This window comes from Neodiprion lecontei, chromosome 5 (genome assembly GCF_021901455.1).
Source record: "Neodiprion lecontei isolate iyNeoLeco1 chromosome 5, iyNeoLeco1.1, whole genome shotgun sequence".
Classification (NCBI taxonomy): domain Eukaryota; kingdom Metazoa; phylum Arthropoda; class Insecta; order Hymenoptera; family Diprionidae; genus Neodiprion; species Neodiprion lecontei.
The window spans coordinates 7469306-7496806 of NC_060264.1; the positions used below are offsets into that span (position 1 = coordinate 7469306).

General features: G+C 38.2%; 1 protein-coding gene across 1 annotated transcript; it reads left to right on the forward strand.

Annotated features, from left to right (window-relative positions):
* The first annotated feature begins 6195 nt into the window (after positions 1 to 6195).
* On the forward strand, positions 6196 to 10224 carry LOC107227462 (leucine-rich repeat-containing protein 40-like). Its single transcript, XM_015668610.2, has 5 exons — positions 6196 to 6370; positions 6550 to 7943; positions 8078 to 8241; positions 8336 to 8415; positions 8562 to 10224. The coding sequence occupies exons 2-5, from the start codon at positions 6561 to 6563 to the stop codon at positions 8738 to 8740; spliced, it is 1806 nt and encodes a 601-aa protein (XP_015524096.2). The 5' UTR covers positions 6196 to 6370; positions 6550 to 6560; the 3' UTR covers positions 8741 to 10224.
* The last annotated feature ends 17277 nt before the right edge of the window (positions 10225 to 27501 follow it).

Here is a 27501-nt window from a genome sequence, read left to right on the forward strand (position 1 = left end):
ATTCATTTTTCGTGCAAGCACATATTCAGTTGCTATGAATAATCTTGTACAATTTATTATATTATTAATTAATTAATTAATATTCCTATAATATTTAATGGCAATTGTAATTATATTTCATCTGAAATATTACAAACTTGTCACGTTTACAATAAATTATTTCAATTCATTTTTCGTGCAAGCACATATTTAGTAGCTATGAATAATCTTACACAATTTATTATATTATTAATTAATTAATTAATATTCTTGTAATATTTGATGGCAATTGTAATTATATTTCATCTGAAATATTACAAACTTGTCACCTTTACAATAAATTATTTCAATTCATTTTTCGTGCAAGCACAAATTCAGTAGCTACGAATAAGCTTATACAATTTATTATATTATTAATTAATTATTTAATCAATTACTCAATTATATTAATCCTTACACAATATTTTCGATGTGTTCTTATACTGAAAATATTTATTACTATTCAAGGTATAACCTGAGGTGGTTGAAGGTGGTCGGAGGTGGACGAGGATTTGTGCTGGGTGAGTAAAACACTTTTATAATATTTGATGGCAATTGTAATTATATTTCATCTGAAATATTACAAACTTGTCACGTTTGCAATAAATTATTTCAATTCATTTTTCGTGCAAGCACATATTCAGTAGCTATGAATAATCTTGTACAATTTATTATATTATTAATTAATTAATTAATATTCTTATAATATTTGATGGCAATTGTAATTATATTTCATCTGAAATATTACAAACTTGTCACGTTTACAATAAATTGTTTCATTTCATTTCTCGTGCAAGCACATATTCAGTAGCTATGAATAATCTTGTACAGTTCATTGTATCATTAATTAATTGATTAATTACATTAATCCTTACACAATATTTTTGATGTGTTCCTATACTAAAAATATTCATTACTATTCCAGGTATTATCCGAGGTGGTCGGAGGTGGACGAGGAGGAGGACGAGCTGGACGAGGAGGAGGACCAGGTGGACGAGGAGGAGGACGAGGTGGACGAGGGGGAGGCGGGGTGGGTCGGGGGAGAGGACCTCTCCTCTCCTCAGAGGAGGGAAGGGGGAGGAGTAGGGAAGGGGGAGAGGTGGGCGGGGAGGGGGAGGGGAAGGGAAGGGAAGGGAAGGGGTGGGGCGGAGGGAGGGAGGGTGGGTGGGCGGGCGGGAGGGTGGGGAGGGTGGGAGGGAGGGAGGGCGGGCGGGAGGGCGGGAGGGAGAGAGTGGAGGACAGATGTCGATGCGAGCCCATTAAAGTTAATAGAGCAAAACACCCCCCGCCCGCCCGCCCGCCCGCCCACCCTCCCTCCCTCCCTCCCTCCCGCCCACCCACCCTCCCTCCCTCCCTCCCGCCCGCCCTCCCTCCCTTCCTCCTCCCCTCCCCACCCCACCCCTTCCCTTCCCCACCCCACCCCTTCCCTTCCCTTCCCTTCCCTTCCCCTCCCCCTCCCCGCCCACCTCTCCCCCTTCCCTACCCCTCCCCCTTCCCTCCTCTGAGGAGAGGAGAGGTCCTCTCCCCCGACCCACCCCGCCTCCCCCTCGTCCACCTCGTCCTCCTCCTCGTCCACCTGGTCCTCCTCCTCGTCCAGCTCGTCCTCCTCCTCGTCCACCTCCGACCACCTCGGATAATACCTGGAATAGTAATGAATATTTTTAGTATAGGAACACATCAAAAATATTGTGTAAGGATTAATGTAATTAATCAATTAATTAATGATACAATGAACTGTACAAGATTATTCATAGCTACTGAATATGTGCTTGCACGAGAAATGAAATGAAACAATTTATTGTAAACGTGACAAGTTTGTAATATTTCAGATGAAATATAATTACAATTGCCATCAAATATTATAAGAATATTAATTAATTAATTAATAATATAATAAATTGTATAAGATTATTCATAGCTACTGAATATGTGCTTGCACGAAAAATGAATTGAAATGATTTAATGTAAATATTTTCAGTATAGGAACACATCAAAAATATTGTATAAGGATTAATATAATTGATTAATTATTTAATAATATAATGAATTGTATAAGCTTATTCATAGCTACTGAATATGTGCTTGCGCGAAAAATGAATTGAAATAATTTATTGTAAACATGACTAGTTTGAAATATTTTAAATGAAATATAATTACAATTGCCATGAAATATTATAAAAGTGTTTTACTCACCGAGCACAAATCCTCGTCCTCCTCGTCCTCCTCCTCGTCCACCTCCGACCACCTTCAACCACCTCAGGTTATACCTTGAATAGTAATAAATATTTTCAGTATAAGAACACATCGAAAATATTGTGTAAGGATTAATATAATTGAGTAATTGATTAAATAATTAATTAATAATATAATAAATTGTATAAGCTTATTCGTAGCTACTGAATTTGTGCTTGCACGAAAAATGAATTGAAATAATTTATTGTAAAGGTGACAAGTTTGTAATATTTCAGATGAAATATAATTACAATTGCCATCAAATATTATAAGAATATTAATTAATTAATTAATAATATAATAAATTGTGTAAGATTATTCATAGCTACTAAATATGTGCTTGCACGAAAAATGAATTGAAATAATTTATTGTAAACGTGACAAGTTTGTAATATTTCAGATGAAATATAATTACAATTGCCATTAAATATTATAGGAATATTAATTAATTAATTAATAATATAATAAATTGTACAAGATTATTCATAGCTACTGAATATGTGCTTGCACGAAAAATGAATTGAAATAATTTATTGTAAACGTGACAAGTTTGTAATATTTCAGATGAAATATAATTACAATTGCCATGAAATATTATAAAAGTGTTTTACTCACCGAGCACAAATCCTCGTCCCCCTCCTCCTGAATCACCGAGATTACCCGCAACCACCCCTAACTACGTCCAACGAAAACCGCCAACCACCTCGAGTTATACCTCGAATACTAATAAATATTTTCAGCGTGAGAACAAATCAAAAATAATGTGTAAGGTTTGATATAATTTTTTTATCGACATATTTTACCAAAAAGATCATGAGAAGATTGTAAAGTTATAGAAATTTTATTAGCGGACCGACAGCTACCGAATTTGGGGTTGCGCGAAAAACGAATTGAAATAATTTATTGTAAACATGAACCAGGAACCACGGAGCGCTTATCCTGGAAGTCGAGAAATTTTATTAGCGGACCGACAGCTACCGAATTTGGGGTTGCGCGAAAAACGAATTGAAATAATTTATTGTAAACATGAACCAGGAACCACGGAGCGCTTATCCTGGAAGTCGAGAAATTTTATTAGCGGACCGACAGCTACTGAATATGGGCTTGCGCGAAAAACGAATTGAAATAATTTATTGTAAACATGAACCAGGAACCACGGAGCGCTTATCCTGGAAGTCGAGAAATTTTATTAGCGGACCGACAGCTACCGAATTTGGGGTTGCGCGAAAAACGAATTGAGATAATTTATTGTAAACATGAACCAGGAACCACGGAGCGCTTATCCTGGAAGTCGAGAAATTTTATTAGCGGACCGACAGCTACCGAATTTGGGGTTGCGCGAAAAACGAATTGAAATAATTTATTGTAAACATGAACCAGGAACCACGGAGCGCTTATCCTGGAAGTCGAGAAATTTTATTAGCGGACCGACAGCTACCGAATTTGGGGTTGCGCGAAAAACGAATTGAAATAATTTATTGTAAACATGAACCAGGAACCACGGAGCGCTTATCCTGGAAGTCGAGTTTCACCGCGTAGCGGACTCGAAGCGCGGGATCCGGGAGGTTGAGAACCCGGTACTCGAAATACGTAGCGGACCCGAAGCGCGGGATCCGGGAGGTTGAGAACCCGGTACTCGAAATTTGCGGAGCGCGACTCTCAACCGTCCGCTCTACTGCGCGGTTGTTACCAGACTGAGGAACTCGGCTAGCCGATTTTAGATTGGTGACGTCACTTTCCGAACATCCGAAAATTCAAACTTTGGTTTCGAACTGTAATACTAGGTATGATGTTGTATGATGTATGATGTACGATGTATGATGTATGATGATATGATATGATGTATAATGCTTTTAGTTTTCACGTTTCATACAAGAAATACACACTTCATCTCTCCTGCCGATTCCAGACTCAAGCAGCCAGGCCCTTCGATGGTCAGCCGTTGACTGAATAGATTCTTGCATGCACTATGCCGACGTAATTTTTCGAGAGAAATCGATTGGGCGCAGTCCCAATACGCTGCGATCAACGCATTATAAGTTACAGGCAAAAAACGAGACTCGGCGTTTTTGACATTTTTCAGCAGGTGCTTTTTCGCTCGCCATTTCTCTCCTGTTGGTCCCACGCTCTTTTCGCTGCGTTTTCTGAGTTCCTGGGGGTCCAATCGTTCGAGAAAGGGTCACACAAATCAATTCCGAGACGGAAGATTTTTCGGTCAAAAAAAAAGGAAGGTTAACCCCTTTGCATTTTTGGCGAAAATTTTCGCGATTCTGAAAAGTGCTGGAATAAATTAATTGTGGCACTATTCGGACGTAATTTTGCGAAAGAAATCGATTGAGCGCAGTCCCAATACGCTGAGATCAACGCATCAGCAGTTACAGCCAAAAAACGCGAAGCCGTGTTTTCGACATTTTTCAGCGGGTGCTTTTTTGCTCGCCATTTCTCTCCTGTTGGTCCTACGCTCTTTTCGCTGCGTTTTCTGAGTTCCTGGGGGTCCAATCTTCCGAAAAAGGGTCACACAAATCAATTCCGAGACGGAAGATTTTTCGGTCAAAAAAAAAGGAAGGTTAACCCCTTTGCATTTTTGGCGAAAATTTTCGCGATTCTGAAAAGTGCTGGAATAAATTAATTGTGGCACTATTCGGACGTAATTTTGGGAGAGAAATCGATCGGGCGCAGTCCCAATACGCTGCGATCAACGCATCAAGAGTTACAGCCAAAAAACGTGAAGCTGTGTTTTCGACATTTCTGGTTCTCTACTCAACGTAGATACTTCACTTGCGACTGGCTAACACCGCGTCTCGATTTTATGCCTACGAAAATTCAAAATCGAGAGAGCACATGAAAAGTTGTCGGAATAATTTTGAATATTAACGTTACGGAATACATCGAGCGCGTGTCGAATAGAATCCGATTTCGAAATGAATAATTCTTCTATTTTCATATTATAGACGTATTATTGTAGATAATCTAGTTTGTCCCCTGGAAATTGATAAAATTTATAGCATGCATCACGTATTAATCGTAAATGGATCATATATATTAATATTGTACATGGACCGCATATACATATATACTTTTTGGTCTCTGCATCATTATTACATCTGATCTATTATTATTTATGATTCTCGTATACATTCTTCTCTCGAGTACCTATATTTCAATTAAATCACAGTTTTGCTACGAAGTTTGGAAGATATTCATTCTCAATATTAATTTCTTGTATCGCCGGCTTGGGCTCACCATTGGGAAGACTGTGTTACTCGGAAGATGAATGCAGCCAGCTTCATGTCAAAATCGGCAATTCCCTTATGTTCTGCAATAAGCTCTCAACTTCACTGTTGGAACATCTCAGGGGACGAAAGCGCACGATGGTTTTCGTTAGTCACACCAAATAATAGCCCATTAAGGCAATTGTCTTCATATTCTTCAGTCAACGTCGAAAGTGACATGCAGTTACTGAAAACCTAGCAGAATATGAAAACTTTATATCAGTTTTCTATATCACGTTAATTAATAATTTCTCAATTATACGATGAATGATTTTATTCTTTCCGTACTGGTTGCATGTTTGCGTATCGACTTACAGATGATTCGATGAAAAAAATTTACCAACTCCAAGTATTCCAAAATAAAATCGAATTGAATAGATTCAAGGCTATATCAGGAGTTCACAGCTACCGCCGATAAGGTAGTTACCGAATCGCACACGTACTTGCGGAGTACTCGTGAGGAAAATTTATGTACGGGTAACGGTATTTAAATTCTACCGTCATCATCCAGATACTTGATTGAAAATAATGAAGCCTGATTTTCAATAATTCGACATTTTGAATACCTCCTAGTTCTAATTTAGTAGTTCTCAATCTGTTAACGTCATCTACCAGAATGTTGAGTAATTAACGAAACTAATTTATTACCGATCGAGTCCAGCGTGTAGGCCATCTTAACCTAGTCTTAACAGAGAATGAAAGAAACTTTAACACAACTGTCAAATGTCACATGGCGAAAAAAATTTCATAACGTATCGTAGTGGAATCTACCTCTGAATTCGAGTTAGATTTTATTCTTAATAAGGCATTGAAATAAAATACTTTAGGAATAACCTAAACAATCATAGGTAGGTTAAATCGTCAATAATTCGTGGCAATGAGTTGCCACTGTGCATGTTAAAACTAATTTTTACACGTTAATTTGCAAAGCGTCGATAATGATTTACTTTTGGATCGAACAAAAGTGTTTACAAACAAAATTCTCAATTTTCCATATTTTTGATCCCACTAATTTAATTTTTTTTAGAGGCAGTAATTATGACATCTGAAAAGAATTTCGACGTCGCATCGCCTGAGGATAAAGAACTGGAAAAATTGGTGAATGGCAGAATTAACGGCCTCCTGCCCATTTCACAGACACTGAGTCTTGACTCGATGCTGGAAAATCACAACGACCTGGAAGATATATTCATATCCCAAGAATTTACCAAAGTCGTAGACTTCTCAATGAAAGATAACAACCTAACTAGCCTACCAAAAAATTTTACCTCCAACTTATCTAGTGTTACTAGAATCGACGTATCAAATAACAATCTGCAGGACCTTGAGATCTGCTTCGAGAGCCTGAAAAACCTCCAAGAATTAATAGTCGATAAAAATCGACTTGAAGAACTGCCGAACGACTTAGGAGAGCTAGTTAATTTAAAGGTTCTAAGCGCTGCGGGGAATAAGCTGACAATTATTCCTGAGAGTTTTGGAAATATAAAAAATCTAGAGAAACTCGAACTGAGTCACAACAAGATAAAAAGCTTTTCCGTTACCTGCGTTAATTTGGATAATCTTAAAGTGCTGAATTTGTCTTTTAACGAATTGAGAACGGTCCCCAAATGCGTGGTCGAAGGATCGTCAAGGCTGGAGGTTCTGGACTTGTCACATAATAATATAACGGAAATCACCAGGCCACCTTGTAGTAGGAATTTGCGAAAATTCTATTTCAAGAACAATCCGAGAAATGAACAATTCCCGGACTGGATACTCACCGAACAATTCTCAAACCTCCAAGAAGTCGTACTGGATGAAACCCGCTTTTCATCTTTTGATCTACCGGCCAAATCTTTTGGTCAGACATTTTCGCACCTCAAAAAATTGTCCATGTCCAAATGCAGGCTCTCTGACACGTCGTTTGACCAATTGTCTCAGTCGCTACCGGATCTGGAGTATTTGAACGTCGGAAATGATGTAACGAACGTGGATGGCAATGTTTTCTGGGTAATGCCGGCAGCGAATTTGAAAAGTCCTGAAAACATTGTGGAAATTAACATCCAGGCTGCCGGTCTGCCCGCATTGCCGTGCGAAATAAATATGCTGAGAAATTTGACCCGGCTCAATGTGAGCAAAAACAACATTTCGTCTCTGCCTGAAGAATTTTGCGAACTGGAGAAATTAGAGATTTTCAATGCGGCGCACAACAACTTGTATGCCTTGCCGCAGCGACTCGGTAACCTTACCGCACTTAGGGTACTTTTTCTCGAAACGAACAAGCTCACCAGTTTGCCTGATTCAATTCAATCACTATCGAAACTGGAGTGCCTTGATCTATACAATAATGAGTTCCACGAGTTGCCAAAGCAGCTGGAAAAAATTCCCAACCTGCAGGCTCTCGATATTGAGGGGAACATTTTTAAGACTGATAATTTACAGGTGAATATAGAAATTCGCGGAGAAACGCCTTTGCCACAAATCTGAGAATGTCTTTTGCAAGTCAAAATCTGTAACGACCCTGAAACAATTATTTTTTCTACGAATTTTTCTGCTCAATAGATCTAAATTTTCAGATATCAAATATCGAGTACCTGAAGGCAAGAAATATCTTGAGATCAATGAGCAGCTTTCTGCTCGTTCGCACAGATGAATCAAAGATTGCCTATAGCTCTGACGACGAATCGATTTCCTCGCTTGAGTACTGGGACCAGCTAAGCCTGGGGGACAAATCAATGATGTAAAGAGATCATTTTTCGATAATTAAAGTTGAACAAGCTCTTCTTTGTACACTTATTTTTCACATTCAATTAAATTGTTACAATTAATTTCAGAGATACAAATCTCAGCGACGTTGGCAGTGTTGAAAACTGGGATATATCTGAGGATTCGGCTGATGATTATGACCCAACAGGTGGTGGGATTGTGGAAAATATTGATCTAAGAACAAAAATTTCGTGACCTTATTAAATTGCTATCCTACGTCAACATTTCAAATCAACACTTGCAGTTCGATTAATCAACCACTGATTCACGTATTTTCTTTAAATTTAATTTCAGCACAACCGAGGACTCACAACTCGCACTCGCCGTTCACCGTGTCGTCTGTACTTTATGACGGAAATTTTTGCCCAGCGGATTTACACCGTGCTAGAATAAGAGATCAGCTGGCAGCGATGCAAGGAAACACTGGTAGGCAAACACCGAGTATAGAAGAAGGACAGTTTGACGACGCTTGATAATGAATTTAAAAAAACAATAAAAAATAAGCGTGTTGGTCAGTTCATTTGAACATATGCTTATTTCACGAACTTGGAATTCTTCCAACATTCGGATTAGTTCAAATAAATTTAATGTTCCTTCATTTACGGCCAATATGCTATAGTTTCCGTCTTGCCGTCATAAAAAAACAATACCAACTGCTGTGATTCATTAATAATCGTACAAACTTATGATGCCTCAAAGTGTTTGGCTGCCGTATTGAAACCGTTAAACAAAATTTAAAAAAAAAATCGTAATGAGAGAAATTCAAATTTCATAATCTTCAGAACTTCTTGACATGGGATTTTTGATCTTATATTTCATAATAACTTTAATCAATTAACAAAAATATTCACAATTAATCATTGACGAAAATGGTTGGGATGTCACAAATCAAAAGACGCCATCTGTTGCCATTATTTACTATTTATTGAATGTAAAAAATTGTGGGCTCTATTAGCTACACAAAGTTCCCTGTGTCTTTATATCGGAGTGATGTACGTAAAACGATTAGCTGATTGCTCTCTTGCCTACGTCAAAATTGCTTATCCCTGTTGGATTTCAATATGGAATCGCCAAAATTGCGTGTATTCACTTTTTAACTTCAGTATTATTTCCACCAACTTCTATCAAACATTTGTAACCATATTTTAGAGTAACACTGCTACACAAATATAAATAAATGCCGTACTCGCCGCATGATATATTAAAAGTACTCTACAAGTTTAGTTAGTATTTTTTTTTTTTTTTTAATACAATTATACTAGCAATTCAACAATTGCCTAGCGAATACATATTAATGTTGAATTAACTCATGTTTAATTAATCAATGAAATCGAGATAAATTAAGATACTATTTTTGAGTTTGTAAAAATTACTATTTCGTAAAGTTGTAAATCTATCACAAGGCAAGTCTGCAAAAATTTGTATTCATAAAATATTTTCTTCCTCGTACCGTACGTCTGACTGCCAAATAGATATTGTAAGTAACTAGGTAGCGAGAAAATGGGACTGATTTGTTTAGACTCGAATTAATTTGTATGTTATATGACGTTGCAGAAACGTCGAAGTTGCATCAATTATCAACTTCAAATATAGACAAAGTATATAGTTATGACGTGTACATCTACTGATACCTCTTCTATTAAAAGTGTGCTTTTTTTTGTTACACAAATAACACATCTTTTATTAAATCATGAAAACTCCGTGAAAAACTACCGTTCTATCACTAAACGAAAATCCATGGTAATTATGTCGTCATAAAGTTAACAACAAACTGGTGGTAAAAATGACAGGATCAGAATTACGTCCTTGCAATTTGTACATACAAACATTCATGGTATATCCTTGATAAAATATCCTCATTTCCCTTGTCAGCTTACGCAACTTAACGCCAAATATATATATTTATATAGCTGACAATCCACCACCTGTGAGAAAGCTACAGATACTAATAAAATTATTCTGACCTTATTTTATCATATTGGGTATAGAATTAACGCTTAAAAATTAAACAATTAAACTTACATAAAGTTTTTAATATTTTTCGGTTAATTTTTCTACCTTGTCATTTACTTATTGACCGTTTTTTGGTCACTGGTATTAGACCTTTAGACGCCTCCTGTTGCCTGTCTCCAGGCGTTGACGAACATTTGTTTTTTGTTGATAAGAATAAATGATGTGAATTTTATCAATGGAATAGAATGCTAATGGAATTATCAATTTAAGGAGGTCCGTCGACCAAAAATCTGTAGTTTTTTAAAATTAATTTTATTACCAGATAATCGGACTCTGAGTAGTCTTACAAATATTATATGATATTAATGAGCTGCAAAGATCTCTTTGAAAAGAAGTGAATGGAAAATATTGGAATTATAAACAAGAGTTTGAATGTCGATACTTCATTATAAATAGCTTCAAAATGGTTAAAAATCTCGTTAATGCGTTCGATTTCACAATCAGTTCAGAACGGCTCATTTTATTCAAAAGTCTATACTTTCTACGGTCATTAAAACACATGTTCTTTACAGTACTCTATTCAATATACGCCTATCCGTTGATGACAATCAGTATCCGTGTAATGTGAGTGTAAATGAAAAAATGCTTATAACGATAGGAACAAACCCAGAAAATTTCAAAAATTTATCGCAATTTTCTAATAAATTTCTTTTTTTATATAAGCTTAACAGCATCACATTATTTAAGCTTATATATAAGGAAACAATATTTATAAAATTTTTCAATTTTCAGGACTTGTACCTATCATTATAAGAAACAACTCTCCCAACTTTCAAATCAGTCCCTTAATTTATACCAAAGTCATACAAAACAAAATAACTGGTTATAAATACTACATGTATTTTACAGATAAAACTATCAGAGCTTCGAGGCATGTGTTCCAGTTGACGTAGAGAGTTAAAACTTTACACCGATCTTTTTTAATGATATGGAACAGATCTGAAAGGTGTCCGAAAGAAAATTTTTCCGACCCCCAAATAAGGACCACCCTAATACAAAAGCCTTCGTTTATAACCTCATCATTTTTAATCTGTACATTTTTTAAAAGATCCTCGTAGCTTACGAGTCCAATAATTCGTTGAATACTCAGCGTGCAACTACATCGTAAGAAAATTAATAAACAGTATCGGTTTTTGGCCAAGGAACCCCCTTGAATGTTCTCCCGAAAAAAAGAATTCTGAACGCAATATTTTCCGAATTTTTCTTTCATAACTTTCAGAGCCGCGCGTCTCGTACAAAAAAAGCGCATTAATTCCCTATTCGATTTCGACGTTGTCGTATATATCTCCAAACATCGAAGTCCGCTTATCTTGAGCGCAAAAAAAAAGACTTAACAGCCCCGTTCTGGTCGCAATTCTGAACAAAAACACTCCAACGCATTTTCATTTGACGCAGAAGTAAAGAAATGTCATGTTTCCTATAAAATGGCAATCGCAAATTCGTAGAATTGCTGCAATTTCTTTATTTCAGCCTCGAACAAAAATTCATTGTAATGTTTCTGTACAGAATTTCACATCAAATGGGTCTGTTGAGTCCTTCTTCGCGTTAAAAATACGCGACCTCAGATATGTAACTTGGAGATACATACAACACGTCGAAATCGACCAGGGCATCCCCCTAAGGAGTACTTCTAAACCATCTTGTCTGAGTCCTGATCTTGAGCCATTGAAAAAGTCTAGCGTGTTTACCATTCATTATTAATTATCAGAATAAATAGACGGAGTATTTCGTTTCAAGGAAGCAGGGATGGAGGGAAAGCGAAGCCGGGATGGATCCCCTGGAAGACCATCAGGGAACACGCCAACAATCTATACGTAGCTTAACTAAAGCCGCAGAAATGCACGGGAATCGATCATAACAATAATAATTATTTCACCCTCGTGTATATATATACATATATATATATATACAATACATACTTATAATATACAACTGCGGAGCCGATCACGTCGGATATTAGCTCGATACATAGGTATACATATGTACACTCTGTATGTACGTACTATTGCACGTATTCGATATTTCTTCGCGGAGCAACTATTTTCCCGAAAGCACATACGATGCCTACACTCGTCGCACCGAGCAAATATTTTCTCAAACTGCAGGGCGGTAAGTAAACGGGACGCAGGATTTCTCCCCTTTTCAAACTAGAGCCAAAACCCCAAGACTTGGATACTCTTATTCGTCTCTCTTTTTTTTTCTGATTTTGAAACTTTTATTCGATAAGGATCATGTTCCTTATCCTCCACCTTTCGGTTCGTAATCATATTTTTGTAAAAGTTTAGTATCGGAAAATCTATATAGTAGGTACGTACGCGCGATTCTTCGTGTCTCCGGAGACTCATCCCTCATTCGTATCTCCGAGTCGTATTTTACTTCGCTCTTTGGAAACCTGAACATTAACGCATTTTTTCAATGCGAGGAATGAACTTGAACACGTGTTCATAGTAAAGCTGAGAATTTCGGTTATCAAATTTGACTTGAAATCTGATTTGAGATTTTCACATTTAACAGAAGCTTCGTCGACGTTCACGATCACGAAATTCGGGTATCAGTGGTCAATCTTTCACACCGGTTTTCGCAATCCGACGCCCTTCGCCCGAAATCGGACAGCGGATTTATTTAGGCCATTAGGAAAGTGTGAAACCAGTTTTGATCGATAGGAAATTATTGGGGCGTTCTGAACGACGGCGAATCTGTAACTTGTGCGGGAGGAGCAATGGCCCGTGGCGATATTTGAAGGAGAAAAAAGCTGTTCGACGACGACGCGGGGAGTGTGAAGAAGAAAAAAAAGGAAAGATTTAGGCTTGAAAAAAGAGACACACACTGAGAAAAATTTCATTTGTTACAGTAGCTAGAAAATTGAGTCAAAGAGGTATCGTTAAAAAATCTGTTTGAATGTTGTTGGGATTAGGAAAAACGAGGTACGCCTAACCATTTTCCGCTATCGTCGATTCATTTTTGGTAATTGCAACGCAAAATCAGTTCGTGAGGTTTACTCTACTTTTTTTAGTTAAACAAGGCTTTAACGTCAATTTATCGTTGCACGAGCATTAAATTTTCGCAACAGTGGCAAGAAAATATAGCAACAGTGATCGTAATGAGAAAGAATAGTAACGGATGCTAGACTTTCCGGTAACAGCTATAAAACTAATTTCCTTTTTCTACCTGGAAGTATATTTTTCGATTGTGGTAAAAAATGAAAATAGTTAAAGACTGAGCGGTAACCGGAAATAAAAATCTCTCTCAGTGCAGTCAACGCGGTGACCGTCAAATGGTATAACATACCTCATACCTGATGTGCTTGATGTGAAAGCTAATGAATTTACCCGGGGTCAAAAAGAGAATGAGAAAAAAAAAAAATAATAAAAAAATAAAGCATAAAAGAATAAATGGGGTGGATTGTAAAACTCTCCGTATATTTGTACCGAAATTTTTCCGCTGCGATATAATACGCGCAGAGAAAATATCGGTGTTATATATGTATATATACATACGGCGAAGAGGAACGAACGAGTAAGAAAATTGCGTCAATTTCAAGGGTCTCGAAAAGCAACGACCCCATTTGCAGATCCCCTCGGCGTGACGCGTCTCGAAAATTGCAACCGCGACGCGGGGGTGAAGAAGGTATATTTCGTAACGGAGGTGATATAAACGCTGGTTTTTAATTCGCCTTTTCGAGCAGTTATATATGCGAGTAGAATTATTGCGGTGCGTTTTACCGGAAACGCGACTCGGTAAAGTGTACGGACAACGACAAAGCTCATGGTTGCGCTTTCTTACGGGGGTGCGAATTGCAGCCGTGCAGGGGCGCGCAACCCCTTTTAATTTAATAAAAATGACAGGAAATTGCGAAAATCTATTATTGCCTTTCCCACCCCTCTAAACTAAACTTTCTTGCACCCCGAGCCCCCGATCTGGGGTCACTATTTCCGAAATCAGATTGTTGCTGAATTTATAGGGGCACTCTTCGAGCAGTCCCTTTTCGGTCACGCTTCCTTTATTCCCTCAGAGCACATCCAACCCTCCGCGCGCCTTCCTTTTCTTCAGGTCAATCAGACGCCACAGAAATCTCGATAATTAATTTCCACATCAAACCGACGGACGCTTTTTCACCTCGGTAAATTTACACGCGTGAAAAATCGTTCCGTATAATCAAACCCGTGCCGATAACAACGAAGATAATCAAACATCCTCTACAAACCTGTCAAATACAATATATCACATGTATTCCACAGATCGTCGAGTTTCAGTTGTATTTATTACCTACTAGTTAAAAATCGCACGGATTATTCTAGTCGTCGTTACATTAATGTAAAAAATACATGCGTACAAAAATGAGAACAATTGTGTTTCGAAATCGTTTCGCTTTGCAGTTCGTAAAATTGAGAAAAAAAAAATAGAAACGGATGGCGATTGATTTGGAAAAGAAAAAAAGAAAGAAAAAAAAACTTTTCAACTTGACAGATAAAATCTTTGTGTGTATAAGCGAGAAATGGCGTGGATTTTGAACAGCCGATAAGAATGAAGGGGGTTCTGAAAAAAAGGGCGAAGAAATGTACCGTGAAATTTAGAGCAGGTATATCGACTTCCAGGTTCTCGAGTCTCGGGACAGCATAATATAGAGCAGCACGTATACGTATGCTATCCACACAGGACTCGGCAGCACGCCGAGGTTTCTATAAGCGAAAACGAATTCCCGATAGAGATTTTAACAGCCTAATATGCATAGAAAGAGCTTCCGCGATTCGTTGGCACGCGGTCTGACTCGCGAGATCTTAATCTGTCTCCAGGGCGATATCAGGCCCGTTGGCTTTTGGATTAGAAAAGTTTCGAGGCGCGCCTTTAACAAGCCCCGTCATTGGTCCGATGGCCCGGAATTCGGGGGGGGGGGGGGGGGGGCGGGAAATTTTTACTCATCGAAATCACACCCCTGAAGCGTATATTTTTTAGGGCTAGTAGAATTCCCCCGGTTGCACGCGCCTTCTTTACAACGACGAAGGTTACACGGAGCCAATACCTCAGCCATCGACCATATTGACTTGAGGGACCGACAACTTTTCTCTTTCTATTTCCTTTTTGCTTCCTTTTCTTTTTTTCCCCTATTTTTTTTTTTTTTTTTTATCTTCTTTTTCTCTTCTCTTTGTTGCTCGCTTTTCTTTTCCTTTCGTTTCTTTCTTTCCTTCCTTCCCACCGCTCTTTGCGCCTCGGCGGCTCTCTCTTCTCGCCTTCGCTTTTTGCCCTCCTCCACCGACTTCGCCGTTACATCTACACGCTATAGATACAAGGGAACGTTAACGAGCAGGGTCTAATTAACTGCCGACCAAGTTCATAAAAAGTGTCCCCAATTAGGTACTGATTCTTTTCACTGTGGTGAATACACCTTGCTATGTTATAGATGTATGCGAATCTTTGGAAATTCGGGATTCCGATCGATTCCTCGTACACAGTGTGGCGAAAACCGCGAGAACCTCGGTTTTCATCTACGAACATACACGAACTTGTCCGCAGAAATTTAAATTGAATCTCGATCAAAAGGTCAGTCCCGATTTTTCCATTTGTGTGGTTGATTGATATTTCACCCGGATTTCGATTCAGGATAACAATGATATCCGCAATTTCCTAATTCTCTATGTCAAACAAACATTGCAGACAATTTCCTGTGATCGAATTCGTTTTTCATATCCAAATATCCACGAACTTGTCCTCAGAGACTTACGGTCTCGTTTCATTTTTCGCAAGATTGAATCTCGCGCAAAAGACCGGTCCCGATTTTTCCATTTGTGTGATCGGTTGATATTTCACCCAGATTTGGATTCAGGATAACAATAATATCCAAAATTTCCTCATTCTCAATTTCAAACATTCCAGACAATTTTCTTACGCCTCAGTTATACCCTTGAAACCCCATTCCAACGGGCTTTTTTTTTTATATCAACGTTGAATAAAAATGCAATCGAAAAAAACAACACCACGATTATAAGAGATTTTCGTTTTATATAAAAGGCCGATTTTCGACGTTCAAGTTTTTGCTAGCAATAAAATCGCGATTCGTACTTACGGTATAAATTTGCGAAGTTGGTGGCATGCGTTAAAGGTATTCCTGTACACATTGTCTGCAATGTCTGCAGGGGAGTGAGGTAAACGGTTGGTGCAATTCATTGCAAGGCTAACAAGTCGTTTGTAATTAATGTTTTTGCAAACGGGCTCTACGGCTCGTTCACGAGGATGGGCCAACTGGGAACGCTTTCCGTTTTGAGCTTGCTATTTACAACAGGTGTACCGTAGACCCCTCTTCACACGTTACACGCACTCCGAACGAGCCTCTGTATAATGCATTCGTGTGCGCCAGAGCCATACAAGAAAATCCCTCGTCGGTGTTGCCAAAGGTGTTTAAGGGTGTTCGGGATCGCCATCGCTCACCGGCCGCCGCGTTTTATACCTACGTATAAATGTTCGATCGTGGATGGGCCCGGATTAACCGTAAGACTGAAAAAGCTACGGCCCTTCGATGTTCAAAATCCAACTTTACAACATTTGAATTCACAAATTTTAACCAGAAAGACAACGAAAGGAGACGCGCCTGGATGTAGGTACCGTTCTCTCATTGATTCAAACGTCGATATCGCATTAAGAATTTACCTGGGTTCGATGGTCACAACTTGCAGTGTAGAGAGGTTTTTCTCGTTAGTAAATAGGGTAAAAAATGTCTTGCGTTTCGTATCGCAGGAAAATCTCAATGATTTATCTGTATTGTGCGTAAAGAGTGAAATCGTTCGTACTTTGAACTTTTAAAATATGATACATGATTCTTCCAGCGTTAAGGGATGAAAAAATATGAATAATGTAAGTAATCAAAATCGGCATAAAAATATTTGTATCCCTGTGCGATATTATATTATACGTGTCCTCGGACTTAATAACGTAATAAAAAAAAAAAATTATAACAAAACTGGTCTTATCAACCTTAGTCGGTTTAATTTTCTATCGTCACTTTTTGAATTTCATATCTGTTGGATCAACTTGCAGGACTCAAGTAGACAGACGAGCGGACAAGAGAAGGTCTGTGCACGAGGGATTTTCCGTGGAAACAAAAATGGCGATTGTATTGTCAGACTGTAGCGTCTATCAACGGACCCTTGGCAGGACCTACATTCGGCCTTTTTTTTGCAGTGCAGCCTTATTACCAGACTTGATCGTCGTTTCGGCCAAGCAGCGATTATTTCACTCGCTGTTTAAAATCGTCCTCACACATATGTCACTCACACTCGCGTGCAATCTTTAACTATCCGTCTTTACTTCAAACCTAGCCGCTTGTCGTTGTTCGCGAACAGATCGGCTGTGTATTTCATGTATTACGTCTGTAAGCCTCAGTTGTTTTTCTGATTTCTAGCGGTACGGTTCGTATCGTGTGCCTGGATAAATTATTTCCTCTAGTTGTTTAACCATCTTCCTAATTCACTCACTGCCGTCCACTATCACCAATTCGCTGATCTTACGTCAATGATCCAAATCTAGTGCCATCTCGCTTAACAATCGTGAATGATAAAAGAAATTTGATATTTTACGCACAGAGAATTGCGGAGATTGTTTGACGGTGAGTTTTATAAAGTTTTCATCGTATAATCGGTATATACCGGCTTATTTCCGTAATGCGCCCCATGGGGGCCCCTGATTATAGGCAATCCAGGGTACAATTCGACTCTGAGCATCTCCGCTGCTCTTTTGTTAACGCGCAGCTGATATCGCACCGGTAAAACTCTGAGCTGCTCAGAGTGGATTTTTATCCCGATTTGCCTATAATTAGGGGCCCCTATGGGGCGCATTACGGAAATAACGCGGTACACAGCTATTCTTCTTTCTCTATCTAGTTTTTTTTTCATCAGTTCAATTTCATCACGCGAGAGCACACGCGCGCACACCCGTATTTGCATGGATATAATTAGTTTTTGAAGTGACGTAATGTTAATAGCTCGAAGACACGCCCTTGTAAGCAGGGTCGAAAAGTGGAATCGAACCGTGTACACGCCAACTTGGTACGTGTGTGCGCACGTGAAACGTGATATTAAACAAGCATGTGCGTTATAATAGCAGATATATATATATATATATACATATGTATATATATGTGTTATATAACAATTTATATATGTATATTATATACATGCATCATCGTGAACTCGTGTACATATTACGTGTATATTAGATTCATGATGGGGCATAAAGGGCAGTTCACCCTATGCATACAAGACTTCGCAACCCGCTATAACTGTATAGATAGATTCTAGGTAGAAGTAATGCGGTTAACGACAGACTTGACGAGGTATAAATTCAATATTCATGCCGTCGAGTCGGGTCGAAAAGCTACGGCTTAAACTGCATCACCTGCATCCAGCAGCAGTCTGCACGGTCTAAGCTGACGTATTTGCGATCAACTCTTGACGATATAATTACCCAGCTTTGGGTCGAACCTCACCCTCTTCAAATGGACCAGGGTCGAGATTATGGAATTTTACTTTTCACATTGAACAGATCAGAATGGTTGGACGGTGAAAAGTGAAATTACTTAATCGATCCACCATCGAATTTATATACTTATGGGGAATTTTATGCGAACCCGATCAACATCTGACCCTCACCGTTATTGATTTTGTTCAAAAAAATGTCATCCAATTGTCCGAACTGTGAAACAGTGCCAGGAAAATGACAGACCGATTTCTTTTTCAATTTTCCTTTAGCGCTTTTAATTTATGATCATTTAAAGCATCGTTCGAACGGTTTGAACATTCCTGAAAAATTCGCAAAACTTTTACTTTTCTTAAGTATATAACTTAGTATCAAACCTAGGAATTTAAGAAAGAAAATAAATTTCTGGTAACATTTTTTTTCAGTGTTTGATGAACTCACGACTATCCGATTATTAATGGCGTAACTGAGAACGGCAAGAATAGTTGAGCACCGCGTCAAATCCAGATTCACATCGTAATTTGGGGGAATATGTTTTGCGAATCACGGTTCGTTGAAAGCGCATAATACAATCTCGGGTGTAAATTGCGGTTGGTTTGCTCGATCCAGTTTCGCATTGACTCGCATAATAGCAACGGCGCGTGATCGCGAGTTTGAAAATGATCTATCGCACGATTTGGCGCGACATCTGAGCTCTTGGTTTTACATTATTATACTAACGCGAGAACTTCAACCGACAATACGATTCGCGTCATCATACCCGAAAGTTCGCTCAGTATAAATTATGGGAGAACTCGCGGAGCACTGTAAATCATACATACCTACAATAGTACCGGACGTCTTTCATGGAGAAATTTTGGAGACGCGGAACTCTGCATTGCATTTAATCTGCAGCTCGTTCCTATAAAAACGGACGTGTTTTTCCGACCAAAAATTATACCCACTGCCATAATTTCGTGATCTAAAGCCGATCCTATAACTACGCGGGCGGCTTATGAGCTCTCTCTCTCTCTCTCTCTCTCTCTCGCTCTCTCTCGTTCTCTCTAGTGGTAATCAACGCCTGATTTCCAATCTCAATAAAGCCAGTAATAGACCAGTTACTGTCCAACAGATCCTCGACTGCTGCACCAGCAGCGATGTTACATTACAGACAGCTTATAGTGCAGGAATTACGCGATGGCGATAAAATGGCAAAGATTTTGCGACACTGGGATGGACACGTAATTAAGCCGCGTAAAGTGAGGCGACATTTTATATAAATAGATATATGACAGGCGCAATTTGAAAGGTTTAAAGTTCGTTCAAAATTCGTTTCGTTTTCTGCCGCTACGAAATTCGTATCGATCTGAAAGTGATTTTTAGGGTCAAGTGCTAAGGTTACGAGTGATAAATTTTTCGAAAAGTTAACACAAGATTCTGGAACAAGTGTACGGGATTTTTTCAACTCGACAATCTGTGACATCCAGGAAGACGAGCTCCGATTTTTATTTGACAGTAACTCTGCAAGACACGCTGTAGGGTGATAAAAACAGCGGAACCGTGAAAAGGCGTTTGGGGTTTAACATTCGCCGCTGAGCAAAAACAATAAAAAAAAAAAAAAAAATAGAAAGAAAGAATAAAACGAAGGGGGTGAAAAGCGGTGAAACAAAAATTCGGCGAGCCTGCAGCGTTGCGATGTCTGGGTTTATACAGGCGACCCTCAACCCTGATGCCGATGGATATTGTTGTGAAAAGTGAAGTGAGCTTTCGATACTCGACGTATGTTAAAAAGCGGCGGCGGCGGGGGGGGGGGGGGGGGGGTGGACGAAATATATCGTTGAAATGAGAGAATGGAAAAATATAATTCGTAGCGAACGGTAGCAAAGAACAAAAAACCAAGAAAAAAAAAAGAATTCCCCTGATTTCTTCTCTCTCTAAAAATCAAAAGTAATTTTTTGATAAATTGTTATAACTAATAATACGATATTACGATCGAAGAAAAGTGATGAGAATGAAATGTGATTAACTATAAATTTCACAAAATTCGAATAATTCGAGCAACAACAACGTATGTTACGTTACAGCCGTTATAGGTAAAACAGATTTTCACCCACCGTTGAAATATTGACACTTTTGGTTATTTTCCAAACCATCGTAGAGTTCAACACATCGCTGCCGATTAATTAATTTGTATCCGAGAGCGTTAGCCGTCCAGTTATTACACACACACACACTCACAAGGATATAGCCGATGTATTTCGACGATATCGGAGTGAACCAGCCTGCAATTCAACTCTCCGATTGAGTCGGTTTCATCTGTGTACGTTGGCTAACGGCGAGCCAGAATTTCAGGCTGTAGAATATGCGCATATATACCTACATTTAATATTATACACGTGTATGTGTGCAGGGTTTACGCCTCTGTTTGCCCGCAGGATCCCATCGCACACGGGTGTTGCGATTTGGGAATTTCGGCGAGTCGGTTTCATGCCAAATATCTCCTACACAGGGGTTGTCAATTTGTTAACGTCGCAATGTTCGTTTCTCGCCGTGTCAAACGAGCCATAAAACGAAACCATAAGGATAAAAAAAAAAAAAAAAAGAAAAAATCAGTGTCCTCCCCCCTCCAAAAAAAAAAAAAGAATCATGCACACATCTACCCTGACTAATTGTAAGCTTCTAAAACTTCAAAGCTTAATATCTGTTTGCTCTCGTTTCGTTTATTTTTTTTATTCCCCTCTTTATGCGGTGTCATATATGTCTCCGTGTACGTTGTATACCGTAGGGATAATTTACTCGATATATTCCACCAATTTCGTAACGAAAATATGGGCTCTGGTGTAACCACTTTGCGTCAACTGATAAAAAAAAAAAAAAAATATACAGATTCAGTCAAGTTGTACGCAAATATTTTCTCAAACATCGCTGTAGATAATTATTTGACTGCCTGATTATTAACGCGGCAAAATTTCGGCGGTGGCGCACGTGAAAGGGAATGAAAAAATTTTCAGACCTATCAGACACTTTTGCAAAGTCGATATTTCCAATAATACGAAAATAACTAAATAAAACTTTTTTATTTACATCGACTGTAGTTACGTAGTGAAATAACTTGCTCGCTTTCCGTTGATGTTCGGTATTACAGGAACCCAGTAAGTCGAAATATAATGTCAGATCAGTTCAACGCGTAACTTCCAAGCGTTATCAGTTTTCAATGCTTTTTTTTAGTCTTCACTCTAGACATCCGATACATATATTTCTCATCTTTATAACGACACACAGCCCATTTGTCAAAGTCAACCGATCTCCGAGGTCCCCCTTATAATTACACTTCTCGTTCGCAGTCGAGAGTCTTTGAGAGGGTATAAAAGGGCATAAAAGGGCGCAGTGATTGGTGATTTTCATTTTCTAGGTAAGCCTGTATACATTCGGTTTTTCCGTACAGCGATACACGGACCTTCTTCCGGCACCCTCAGCACGCGGGGACCAACAGCCGGGGAAACTGCTAAGCAGCCTCAAGATTAGACGTTGCGCTAAGAGCGTTGCTGCACTTTTAATGGCCTCTTGTTGCCATTTGATGACTCCGGGAATCCGACCTCGGGATCCCTACTTCGGTAGAATACGGGGCTTCGGATGATCTCCTAGGTACCCGGACCGAAGAAGGGTCTTCGGGGGACGGACATTCCTGGGATCAAGGAGGGCCGCATGTCCCGTCTCACAATCAGTCTCGCGATTAGCCCTTATGTGGAAGCTGGCAATTGCCTGCTTCCTATATATACATATGGTGTATGTATATCAGGGTGGCCCTTATACGGGGTCAAAAAAGAAAGAACGGAAAAAGAAAAAAAAAGATCTCTAATTTTGTCAGATTTTTCGTTTCATTCCTCGATAAGTGTCTCCCCGTTTAAGCGGAAAGTTTCAAGTTATTCAAAAACATGCTCGTTGTGCGCTGTATTTTTTATTGAATTTTATTTTAATGTTATTCGTAGGCAAAATTATGAACAAAAAAAAAAAAAAAACAAATCCTTATTTTCGAATATTTAGCGAGATTCATCTGTTTTTCAGTTATAAATAAAAAAAAATCACAAGCGGAGTGTACCGTGAGAAATGTCCGCTAAATTAATTCAATTTTTTTCTCTCAACATGTCGAACGATTAGATTAAGTAAAAAAATTAAAATAAAATAAACAAATAATAGTGTTTTACTTCAAATACTTTTGCAAAACGGCGTAACGTTTTTTCTGTTTTTTTTTTTTTTTTTTTTCACTGAAAAAAAAATTAATCTCGCCGAATATTCGAGAACGTGTTTTTTTTTTTTGCCCATTCATAACTTTGAAACAAAATTCCGTACAAAATGTAGCGAACGAGCATATGTTTGAATAATTTGAAACTTGAATGAAAATCTGTAAAAATTGAGGATTTTTTTTTTCACCGTTTCGAACCGATTTGACAGGCTCCATCATGAATTTTTTTCACTTCATATAAGGACCACCCTAATGTATATCGGGTGTCTAATTGTATACGGACGTATGCGCCAAAGAGGAAAATTTGGTGATAGAGGGGCGTGTGATTTTTTTTTTTTTTAAGAAATTTGCTCCAAACGCCCTCAAAACGCATATATACACAAAAATTAGCCGAAAAAAATAGATAATGGTTTGGTGGATACGCCCTTTCAGCACCGATATATATCTTTATTTATCACATTTATAAATGGTACCGTGTCGCATCCGCCATTTTTGTGTTTTTATCGCATACGATGCAAAAAAAAAAAAAAAAAAACCTTCGAAACACAAACATTTATCGATTTCGAGATAATTGTTTTTTAATTACATATCTTACAAACGAATAATATCAAACGTAATGCTTTGAGGTCGTGTGTGGAAACACGCGAATTACTTACACTGTTAGCGAACGTGATTTATTTTTCGTATACTTTCTGACGAAATGACATAACCGACAGTTACATTCGCTACTTTTTACCGTTAATTGATCCATTTTTCAATATCAACGTTTCTCAATGCATCCTCATGTTTTTCGCGTAAATACAGCGAGGAGGAGGGGGCGGGGGGGGGGGGGGAAGAGGAGGAGGAAATACATCTTTTTATCGTTGCGTCCTTATACCACTAGACACGTGATACGTATATATTATTATCGTTAGCATACCGCAGGGTTGAAAAATCCCCTTTTACTCGTAGTGAAACCGATCGGAGTAAAAGTTTTTCTACGCAGAAACGAACGGGGAATACAAAGATTTGGGAAAATCATTTCCTGCAGCTGCTCTCTCAGAGCTACGGTGGATATTATATACCCATATGCGTGTAACTGCATATGGGAATCTTGAGGCAGAGGGTATATATACGATATATAAATGCCCAGTTTTCAGGGTAGGATACGGGAATATTTTTATTCTTATTTATATAATATTTTTTTGTTTTATTTTCTATAATTTTCCAAAACTCTTAGGAGGTTCGTATTTCGGTCACGATCCGAACGTTTATGGGATCGCGTCTCGGTTATGGCGTATGTAAGACATCGAGACTCCCGAAATGCGGGTACCGAATTGTACACACGTGGCATTGCATTGTGATTTTGTAAAAAAAAAAAAAAGAAAAAAAAAGAAAAAACTTTCCAAGCTTTCTCACTCACATGGCTGTATACTTAAGGTTTTGTACGTATTTACCTATACTCGTTAGCCACGATTAGGCCAAAGGCTGCAGCTATCGACGGACCGTTGGTATGTTTCAAAAATTTAAGAGCCCACCGTTTCACTCTACCGCAGCTCTTGGTGACAGTTTTACGGCTTTGCTTCTCTCCTTCGGATGGAACGCAGCCGTCAGTGTTAATTTGGAAAACTCCATCTCGAGACGCTTTTGGCGGCTCGATAATTTTTCACCAGACTTAGGATACACGCACTGAGGAAAATTTCATTTGTTTAGAGTAACTAGAAAAATTGAGTAAAACAGGTATCGTTAAAAAAAAAATTGTTCGAATATCGTTGGAATTAGGAAAAACGAGGCACGCCTAACCATTTTCCGCTGTCGTCGATCCTTTTTTGGCAATCGCAACGCAAAATCAGTTTGTTAGGATTCAGGTTTCCGTCAATATCGCCAAGAGAAATCAACACAATTCGCTCACGCACTCGTTATAAATCTCACCGCAAAATATTCGCGTAGGCAAAGATGAAAAGGAAGCATCGATCAGTTGTTGAGTAGATGACAATCGGACGAAGAACGAGGCGCTGTGAATGCGGCTGGGAGTTCTATTAAGATTTATTGAACGCGGTGGATCATTTTTAGAGCGAAGAGTCGAGAGACGCCCACGAAAAAATATGCACACTACATGCCTGCGATGGTGGGAAGAAATAACGCTTGAAACAGAAGTGATTTCATTTACCTTATTCATTCAATTACGCTACAGATTTTTGTGTTTTGAAATAATTACATCGATTGAATCTGGTAGATTTATTAGATCGAAGTTTGTAACGATTCAAATATATTTTTTTGAACCATCAACGAGTGCAAAAATTTGATTTTCAAGTAATTTTCTTCTTTTCACGTAGAGATTGGACCTTGTGAAGCATTAAAACAATATTCTCATACAAATTATCTCACGAAGATTTCGTCGCGACATAAACAAATCGGTGACAAGTAAGGTACAAACCTTGCGAATAATTTTCGTGATTAACGTGTCGCCGTTAAGAACATCAAATAATCCGCGTTTCTCGAAACCGAAAGATAATGACCAGGAAACAATTCAAACGTCGAAAAGACCAAATATTAACAAAATATGTAAGCGACCGAATATTTAGAAAATTATTAAAGCAAAAGCTGTGAGACAATTCTAACGAATTATAATTTATAATTGATTTCCTATTCCACCTTTTGACCAATAACTTGTGTGGCGAATGTGTGAGTGATCGAATGGACGAATGAATGAAAATGCCACATATTTTATCGCTATTTCTATGAGATTAAAAAAAAAGAAAGAAATAAACAGAACTATTTAGAAAAGCGGGATGCCTGTAATAATTAATTGCTCGGTAAAGATTATTTATTTAAGAAAGATAGACAGGTGACGCGATGCGTATAGCGAGAGAAGAGAACGATAACTGACGATTTACAGGCGAGAATACACGTAGATACAAAGCAGATTTGTAACGAGAGATTTGAAGTATAGACGGACAGGTAAACATTGCACGCGAGTGTGAGTTCACATGTGATAACGATTTGAAATACTTTTGTTTCAACTTGTGCGTCGCTACTTTGCCGGAACGTACGTCGCGATTCTCTGCAACAAAGTCTCACTGCACTGCGAACGTATCGTAATGGAATGCCCTTATTTCCTTACAATACACGTTAATAAATTAAACAATAATAAATAATTTTGTACATCACCCTCGCTCGCGTCTCCGTGCCGACGTTTAATGAAAGGAACGAGAACAAATAAAACGGAACACGTAACCAGCTGATAAAATCGTGATTGTTTGTGTAAAATGTGGATAATATGTGTAAAAATAATATAAATGTATGCATAATACAAACCTATCATTAGCGATCCGAGTATGATTTAGTGTCGTGTTTGTCCAGTTTCGTACGTTAATTTATTCGATTGCCCTTGTTGCCTTTTCGTAGGTTCCTTTGTTGTATATATTTTTCCTTTTTTTTTTTTTATTTTCTTGTGTGTAATTTAGGCGATTGTTCAACTTTAATAATTCAATAAACGATTAGTTTTTCGAAAGGCTCACTCCATTTTGAGAAATATATATATATATATATATATATATATTTTATGTTTCGACACGTGTTATCGGTTCAGTTGCCGTCGAGGAAGTGAGATCGAGGAACGGTGAGGAGAAAACTTATGGGCATAGAGCTACGACGGTCAAGCCTTTACCTTCACTGACATTCAAATTTGTTATGATTTAGGCAGGCTAATTCGACTGTTACAGTGTCACGTTGTCATACAGGGTGACTCGTTTAAGTTGACGCAGCAGAATATCTCGTGATTTGGATTCTACAAGAGATGAAAAAAGTTGAAATAAAAAAAAGAATTTTATTTCAAACTGTAAAATTGATTTAGTAGAAATAACAGTTTGAGATAAAGATTTTGTATTTTTTTTTTTTTTTTTTTTTTTGTGTAAATTTACGTTCTTACGTTCCCATTTAAAAAGGCAATGTTAATTTTCAAATGACTTTGCAAACGTCAACCTAACGAAAAGTACGACGGATCAGTTTGTCGCCCTTTTCGAATCATGAAACTATTATTTCGAAAATTTTTCACAATATATTTTATGCTGCGTCAACTTAAATGGAACACCCTGTGTAACGTACAATAATCTAGACGCAAACGTCGGAGGAGAAAAGACGAACTCGAAAAACTGTTGTAACGATGACGGATGGTGACCCTGTCAGAACTGCATGCTGGTTGAAATTGGGGAATCCTCTTCTCTTCTAGTCGGTCTCCCTTCTTCCAGATATCCTCCTCACTTTTACTACAGATAAAAAAAACATCGAAACACGATTGCCCAAACCGGTTGAAGATAAGTTATAAAAGTATACTTAAACACATTTTCCACGCCAACTTTAATTTCCATTTACTTTACTTGTTAGCCACGGTGTTTAATATTCCCTGCACCACAAACTCGACCAAAATCTTCCATATCAAATTATGTTTCCTCCGAGTAAAATAAAAAATAAAAAAAAAAATTAAATAAATAAAAAAAAAAAAAAAAAAAAAACCCACAACAACCGACTCTGTTTACGCGTGGTAAAAATTTT

Bases quoted from the DNA above. Each gene is read 5' to 3' on its own strand.
- LOC107227462 (XM_015668610.2), top strand. From the start codon at position 6,561: ATGACATCTGAAAAGAATTTCGACGTCGCATCGCCTGAGGATAAAGAA. The intron at 7,944-8,077 runs GTGAATATAGAA...CTAAATTTTCAG, and splicing joins TTAAGACTGATAATTTACAG to ATATCAAATATCGAGTACCT. The intron at 8,416-8,561 runs GTGGTGGGATTG...ATTTAATTTCAG, and splicing joins TGATGATTATGACCCAACAG to CACAACCGAGGACTCACAAC.